This window comes from Echinops telfairi, unplaced genomic scaffold, assembly GCF_000313985.2.
Source record: "Echinops telfairi isolate 266 unplaced genomic scaffold, ASM31398v2 ScPeMD7_31;HRSCAF=116, whole genome shotgun sequence".
Lineage (NCBI taxonomy): Eukaryota > Metazoa > Chordata > Mammalia > Afrosoricida > Tenrecidae > Echinops > Echinops telfairi.
Window position 1 is genome coordinate 45,993,080 of NW_022103928.1, and position 8,237 is coordinate 46,001,316.

Sequence of the window (8,237 nt, forward strand, 5' to 3'; positions counted from 1 at the left end):
AGGGCTGTGGTGGTGGCATGATGTGGGGAGTGATAAGGGCCGTGATGGGTCTGTGACTGAAGCATGTGGGGTCATGATGAGTCCATAACGGGGTCCGATGGGGCTGTGATGAAGGAGGTTGGGCCCAAGAAGGGAACATCATACACTGGGTCTGTGGCTGCTCAGAGATGGGTACCCTGCATGTGACTTTTTGCTGACCCAAGCCCTGACTGCCCCTTTAAACCAAGAGGTCCTGGCTAGACAGAGGCTGGGGTGAAATGTGGGCCTGCAGCCCTCACCGCACAATATCATGGTGATAATAAAAGAATCAGGACCCACTGTTGCCAACGAGAAGCTTTGGGCCAAAGGTTCAGAGTAACATTTGGGGATTAGGCTCTTCTACAACCCCCTCAATATGACCGCTCCTTGGTAGAGCCCACCGAGTGCCCTCCAGATGCCCAAAGCCCATTGTGTTTGGGGTACAGGGCAGAATTTTCCACAGCGGATGGGCCCTTGTGTGGGGAGACACTCTCCAAGGAGGCAAGACTAGAGAATCGCCATTCATGAGCAGCCCCTGATGGTGTTACCTCCACCAGCAATGGCCTTCTCTAGCACAGAGGTAGCCAGCTGGTCTGTGACAGCCAGGTCCTGAGGATCCCCTGATGTGCATACCCAGCGGAAAGGCCCAAACCCCTGGGAGAAGATGTCCCTGTAAGGACAAACAGTCTATCACATTGGGAACGCCTCGTTGGCATTGTTGTGATCCAAAGAGGGTGATTAGTAGATACTCCAGAGCTGAGGCTACAGACCAAGTGGGTGGGGGCCACAGTGTGTGAACTCCCGTATCAAAGGGACCTTCCACTTCTAGACTTCGTGCCAAGGCGCTTAGCCCAAAATTGGACTAAGCTTTGGAGCTGTACATTGGTTGGGACCAAGAAGTTCAACTCAGCCCAGGCCAGGCTGGTCAATAGGGTAGCTCCCCCAGCCCCTCCAGTGGTCCCGAATCACCACAGTCCAGGCCTGGCTGCTCCACACCTGTATCCACCACCCCACCCTGCACATCTGCTGTGTCCCCTTAGCGAGCCTGAGCCTGGGGCACAGACCAAGGGTGACTGGGAAAGTTTGTTTGTCAGCATACTCTCTCTTTGGGACGTCTCTGCACATTTCACATTCGAGAGACAGCCTCATATAACTGGCCTCTCCATGCTCTTCCTGATCCCCTCTCACCTCGTGAGTCCTCCTCTCCTCCCTCAGCCTCCCTGTCTCTGCCTCTTTCTCCCCTTCAAGCTCCACTCAAACCCCAAGATACTGCACCGATTCCAACTGCAGCTTAGGCCCCATTTAGGTCTGAGGCATGCATTTCAGGAGGGAGCTTGCTACTGACACCTGGGGCCCTGTTCGACGAGCCCTGGGGCTGGGGGGTTGGGGGGAGGCATTTCCATGTTCCAGCCTCTCTTCCCCTGCAATTGATGGTGGAAATCACCTTAACACTGGGCAGGTCTCATGGCAAGAGCCCTGGTGATGGTCAGAAGATTCAGGTTCCCAACCTACTGTCCAGAACCAAAGCCGGGGTTTGTGGTGTGGGTGGCACTGGATGCCCTGGATCTGACCGCCACCCCTTCACTTACCCCATAATATGCTGGACATACGATGGGTAGCGGAACTCTGTCTTATCAGCCCCTTTCTTGCCCACGTCAGCTCCTGTGGACACATCACCCAAGCATATTCACCTGCATGTCAGAGACAGCAGGCCTGCGGGCCCCCAGCGAGGGTGCGGGGCTGCCTACCATGAGGACACACATAGACGTCACCACACCCCCACAGGAGCCACACATGAGAAAGGTTTGGTAGTCAAAGAGGGCATAGGAAGCTGACGCAGTTCTTCTAGTCCAGAGAGGGGAAGGAGACCCCCATCTCTTCCAAGCACCAGCAGAGAAGAAAGTCGGGTACAGAATGGCCCCTGATGTGCTGCCCTTTGTGGGTGACCAAGGGGGAGGGAGGGGGGCGGATGCACAATTTCCTGCAGATGCAAACCTGTCTCACACTGAGCACTCGGGAGCACCCCCAGAGGGAGCAGAGCGCAGCAGACAGGCTGGAAGGGAGACGTCCCTGTGTATCTGTTTGTACCTTCGACAAACATGTTTCTGCTATGATAAAGCACACCAGCAAGGCTGCAGGCTGGCACACTGGAATGTGGTCTGAGACACGAACCCAGTCACTTGAGGGTACTTTTCTGTTGTGAAAGTCAATGAAGAAACGGAGGGTCCGAGAGCTTGGCTGCACAGGCTTCCCGGAGACCCAGGGAGAGGCATGAGACACCAGAAAGCTTCTCGCCCTGGTTCCTGGGCCCTGACCCTGACTTCTCTCCCTGAGAGAAGGCGTCACTACACGTCCAGAGCCTCCCTGAACTGGCGTCCCCACGCTCCTGGCCACCCTGCTCCTCTCACCTGCTCGCTGGGCCTCCAGGAGGAAGGCGTTGCCATAGTCCCAAAAGAAGAAGTTCTCCTGGGCCAACCTGTTGATGGCGGAGACCTGTCTCCTCAGGCTGCAAGGAAAAGCTCTGTGAGCTACAATGCCCTGTGCCCTCCTGCCCCATCACCTGGAAAGCTCTCTCCTCCCTGCGCAGACTCACGTCAGCCCCCAAGTCTTCCCAGCCAGTTAGCTCCTTAGTCCTCTTTGGCCTTCCAGATGAGCTGGCCAACCCCTGGACGCACATTCTCTGACAACCGCCCCACTCCATTGTCCACCTCCATCAGTGTTCCCTAAGCTCCTACTGCAGAAGCAGCTGCACTGGGTATTTTGCAAATATTCTTGACTTATCCCCTCCCCGCTCTCCCCCCAGTCCCCATGACTCCCATCAAGTCGAGGGCTTGGCCCAAGATTGCATAGCTAGCAACTAGGGAATGGGGCTCTCGCCAGAGGGCTTCCCCCATCCCACAGCATATGTGCGTGTGTCAGCCTGTTCTTGGGCACACACACGCCTACACACACACACACACACACACACACACAGAGTAGCCGGGCACAGCACCTCTCTTGCACGAGGCCCTTGAATGCCACAGGGTTGGAGGCCATGAGGCTCTGGGCCTCCGAGAAGCCGAGCTGCACCGGGTAGTAGCCTCCGTTGAAGGGGTTGTGACAGGAGGTCTGGTCTGACCCGAGATCCACCAGGAGCTCCCCCGTTGTGTTCAGCTCGTGCACCAGGCGCTCCCTGGGGAACACAGGGGCATGCGCACAGGGCAGGGGGTGATGAGCTAGGGGCTGCAACACATTTGCCAGCCCGTGGTCCATTCTCAGAGATCGTGTCTAGTTGGGCTTTCCCCTTGAAAGAGCAGGCCAGCAGAGCAGGGTTTGTTCAAGCAAGGAGGCTCAGCCCTGAGAGGCAAGAGGGTCCCCTGGAGCCCCCAAGGCTGCCACATCCAGCCCTCACCCCTACTTACCAAAGAGCCACCACGTTACCATGGTAGCCAAGGCTGAGCACTTCCTTCTTGCTCCTTGCTTCCCTAAAGGGTACAAGATGAGATCACACTGCCCTGTCACACCTGTCCACAGCTGCTGGGGGACAGACCTCCACTCCCACCCATACAGATCGAACACAAAACGATTTTGTTCTAAAAGCCCAACTGGCTCCGCAAAGTCTCCTGTGTTAGTGCGGCACCGGTGTCAAGAGTCAGCAATGATACGGGAGCAGGAGACTCCACACTGTAAGGCAGGTGGGAGAATGACATGAATTATCATGCTGATCACCCCCAGGAGATTTATGGAATTAGGGTTATTGCTCTTAGAATGACAATGGGAATTTTTCAAGAACTCACGGAAAGGGATCTTGAAAATTAGAAAATTCACCAAGAAAGGAGTCAAAAATTAGAATTCAAATCTCAGCTGAGTCTTCCCCTGCTCAGTGGTCGGGAACTCAACAAGAGAGTTGGCTTAAGGCCTTAAAGCAGTAGGTCAGACCTCCGTGAACTGAGTTTGTTCTCTGTGCACATTTGTGCACACGCATGTGTGTGCATGTTCATGTGTGCCTGCATGTGAATATGGTATATGGCATGTTCTCTTGGACGTGCATATGTGCATGTGTACGTGTGACAGCAGGAATTACTTGGGTCCAGACTTTATGTGGGTGGCAGGGATGAAAACACATGCAAGGCGATGTTTAAAGGTGACAAAAGTATCAGTCTTGGGAAATGGGTGTGTATGCATGGGAAGGGTGTAGTCCACATGCCAAAACACCTGAGCATGGACAAGATTCCCATCGGGCAAGGCCTTCAATGCCACACAAGGAATTTCCAATTTCTCCTATCATGAATGAAGTGTTCTTTGAGAATTGTTTAATGAGTTTTGGTACGATGAGCTCAAAGTGATATTTTAGAGAGATCACTGTCAAAAAATGTAGGAAGGCCATTGGAATTTCTTCTCATGTTATCTTCTCAACTGCTGTGCACATTTGAAACTGTGTCTAGAGCCTTAAGCCAGGTTTAAGGCTCCCTGGTGATTCCAACTGCTGCCAGGATCGAAACCCACGACCTGAATGCATCTTCCCCAAACAGGACTCTGGCTGCGCCTCAAAGTAAAGGGACCGGGAGATAACGCGATTGAGAGATGGCACGTTGGACAAGGGTTGGTCTCTGAAGTTTATAGAAAAACAAAGTAAAATGAACTGGATAGAAAACTTCAACATCGCAATAAGAAAGAGACATTTCCAGAGACGTAACTTAGACTGACAATGAGATGTCATTTACCCTAGAATCAAGGAAAAGCTCAAACAAACGAAAACAGATAACAAAGGCTGGTGAGCGGGTGGAGAGGCTGGAACTTCAGACACTGCTGGCCGGACTGCACGAGGGTGTGACCACTGTGGAACGTGGTGTGACGTTTGCTCAAAAATTTGGGCATAGAAATGCTACATGACCCAGCAATTCCTCTACTTGGTATATTCCTAGAGAATTAAGAGCTGTAGCATGAACAGATGTGTGCACACCCCTATTCATTGCAGCACTACTCTCAAACACACACACACACAAGAATAAAATCATCTAAACGCCCATCAGTGGAAGAATGGAGCCACAAACGCTGATCTAAACACACAATGGAAATGCAGTGATGTTGAAGAGCACAGGTCTGTGAAACGTCTCATCACACAGAGGAATCTGGAGGCCTTTATGCTGAGTGAAAAATTAGTCAATCACAAAATGACCCATACCGTAGGAAACCACTACTACAAAAAGTCAAGAAAAGGTTTCCAAACGAAAACTTGGCTACTCCTGACAGGGGCACATTAAGGGAAAACATGAGGGGCACCTCCCTCCCTTGTACCAGGATGGGGCCGGCTGCTGGCCCCACAGCTGGGAGGAAAATAAGGCCTATTCTGTGTGAAAGTGGGGGCCACTTTTCAGGCAAACTCAGAGAAGTATCTGAGAATCGATCAGTGTCAGTGTCTGACCACTAAACATACACTATCCAGTGACATTCTGCACAGTTGCAATAATAGGAATCAAAGTTTTAGAAGAACAATTGAACAAGAAATAGGAACTTTGAAAGGTCCTTCCTGTGTTATCTCTACTGTAGACTTGACTTGGGCATCTGCTTGTGCCCAGGTTCCAGGCATTACCCAAGTCCCCCCTCAGAGCTGCCCCATATCTCACCCTCCATCGGGACAGACAAGCTCAGGTGTCTGTGCTCTGGATTGAGTTCAAAGCTGTACCTGAGTCTCTGGATGCAGTGGTCCAAGCTGTCAGTCACCTCCATTAGCCAGCCTTGCTTGTGGCGCTTCATAAGGGCTGCTTTATCCACCTGGGACCACAAGACACAGCTAGTTGGTTACCTATACCCAGGGGGTCTCCCTTTCAACCCAGGAAGGTGGCACTGCCCACATCCATCACCTCGTGTGTCTAGTATTAGGGCACATGATGAGCTACCTCCTCTTTTTTTATTCTCTTTTCTGCCCTTATTAACAGAACCCAGAGTTCGCCAGGGGACATTGTGCTCAGCCCTAGGAGATAAACCACCTGGAAACCCCCCACAACAATCCTTCCCACGGCTTCCAGCCACCTTTGCAGATAAAGTCATCCACTTGATTCCGCCGTACTGACCGGCGAGATGAAAGAAGGTGCTTCTGAAGAGCTCTGTGAGCTCCTTCCTACTTTCCTTTTAAAATGACTAACCCTTCACCCCCCTCCCTTCTTCCTGCTTGGACTGCAGATGGAATGGCTGGGGCAGCCATTCTGTATTTATGAGGAAAGCACACGGGTCTCTGGCAAGGTTGGTCCTGATTGTGTAAGATAAGGCACAGGCGTTGGGGTGAGTGGGGAAGAGGAGTGTGAGGAGAGAGGAGAGCCAGGCATGAGGGGGAGTGGCGGGGGAAAGAGAAGTGGGTCTTGGACGAAGTGGAGGGAGAGAGAGAGGTGGGGGAGTGAAGAAAGAACATGATGGGGGAACAAAGGGGGAGAGGAGAGGTGATCGCAGAGGAAAGATGTTCTGGCATGAGGTGTTCTGTCCCCTGCAGCCAAAGGTGCTTCTAACAACTAGGACAGGATGGCAGGCTTTCGTGCCAATCCAGCAAAACCATCCGAGGGAGCATCACCGTGCCGCGTCTCAAAGCGCCTCACCGCCTCCCGCCCTGCCTTTCCTTGGGGAAAGCCCCCTGCCCCAGTTGAAGAGAGATGCCTGCCTCTCAACTTGACTCCTAGGAGTGGTTTGAGCTGGGGAGGGTCAGACACCTTTGTCTTCTCCCTTCCGTGTTTCAGCCACAGTACTGGGTTTGGGGGATAAGGTAAGGTACAGGAAAGTGACTCTGAAGGGGACAGTGTGTTGGAAGACCAACCAACGGGACTAGACAATGCCAGGTGATGGGCATACTGAAGGGAAGAAACGATGCTGCCAGCCAATGAGGTCGGGGAGGGTCTGTGGAAGAGAGGCGTGAGGGCCAGGAGAGATGAGAGGTGGGTACAGATGGCAGGGAAGAGGCATGAAGCAGAGGGGTGGGTGTTGGGCAAACAGGGGACTGAGAGCAGAGAGATCGGTGTTGGGGCAAGTGGGAGAGAGGAGAGAGAGCATCTGCCACACAAAGGAAAGAAGGAGACAAAGAAGAAAGGTCAGGAACCCAGACTCACCTCTGCGATCAGCCCAATGCACCCCACAATGACCGCAGCCTTTGCCTGGGCTCCACTCATCCCGCCGAGTCCAGAGGTGACAAAGACCTTCCCAGTCAAGTCCTCGAGGCCCAGGTAGCGGCGCCCGGCGTTCAACAGGGTGAGCTAAGGAAAGAAGAGGCTGGAAGTGCCCACCTCCCACCCTTGAGGCCAGGACCCACCCCAAGAGAAAGTGCACCCCAAGCGCCTCTCACCACTGTGCCGTGGACAATTCCTTGGGGACCAATGTAGCAGTAGCTGCCTGCTGTCATCTGGCCATACCTGCCCACCACAGAGAGGACAGAAGGAACACGAGTGAGCCCAGCAACCACAAGCAGCTCTCTGGAGCCACGCACTTTATGCTTTTGAAATTAATGTTTAATTAACAGGAACACAGCCTACTTATTAAAAAAACAAATTAGAGATAAAACTAGAGTCTCCCAAAGTTGGTCCCTTCCACCCTCCAGAACTTTTACAAACAGACTCCCCACCCCTCTTAAATACTGTACTATTATTGGTTAAAAACTAATTTGGGAAACATTGGGTCCTAACTACTAAAGCTGAACGGGTGTAAATGCTCCAACTCAGTAATTTCACTTAAGTGTGATGGTGTGGGATTCTATCAACTAGACACTCCTGTGTAAGGGTAGGGGCAAAGCCCACCCTATCCCCTGGGTTACAGCCTGATGGACTTTTGTGGGTTAAGATTAGACTGTTCCCACGGTCTGCACTGAATCCTGGGCCTATCCCATAGTTTAGGCCAGGAAGGCACTGGATCACTCTGACTCCTGTTTTTGCTCCTGTGAAACACCGGGATGTGTTACTTTAACCTTCACAGGTGTGTGACCATCACCTATGAGAAGAGTGATAATATCATTTCCAACCCCGAGGCAGCCCCAGTTGACCCTCTCAGGGAACCATGTGCTCCCCAAGGGGATGCCCCCTGGTGGGGCTCACAGCCACTCCAGAACTCTACCCTGCAGCTAATCCCACCTTCCGGTGCCAGGGGGAAAAGGTTTGTCCTTGACCTAATTCTCACACAGCTCCTTGAGGCCGGAACTGTTACTGTCCCTTCTTCCCAGATCCAGACGCCACATTTCAAGGTTACACAGGAATGAATGGCGGAGC

At 52.6% G+C, this 8,237-nt stretch overlaps 1 protein-coding gene across 1 annotated transcript in view; it reads right to left on the reverse strand.

Moving 5' to 3' along the window:
- UROC1 (urocanate hydratase 1) overlaps positions 1 to 8,237 on the reverse strand; it is a 41,658-nt gene that overhangs the window by 18,530 nt on the left and 14,891 nt on the right. Inside the window, exons 7-14 of the mRNA XM_013004537.2 lie at positions 7,325 to 7,391; positions 7,092 to 7,235; positions 5,684 to 5,772; positions 3,420 to 3,482; positions 3,011 to 3,190; positions 2,427 to 2,524; positions 1,608 to 1,680; positions 567 to 688 (exon numbers count right to left, since the gene is read on the reverse strand). Coding sequence (XP_012859991.2) covers positions 567 to 688; positions 1,608 to 1,680; positions 2,427 to 2,524; positions 3,011 to 3,190; positions 3,420 to 3,482; positions 5,684 to 5,772; positions 7,092 to 7,235; positions 7,325 to 7,391 — 836 coding nt within the window. The remainder of the gene's footprint in view (positions 1 to 566; positions 689 to 1,607; positions 1,681 to 2,426; positions 2,525 to 3,010; positions 3,191 to 3,419; positions 3,483 to 5,683; positions 5,773 to 7,091; positions 7,236 to 7,324; positions 7,392 to 8,237) is intronic.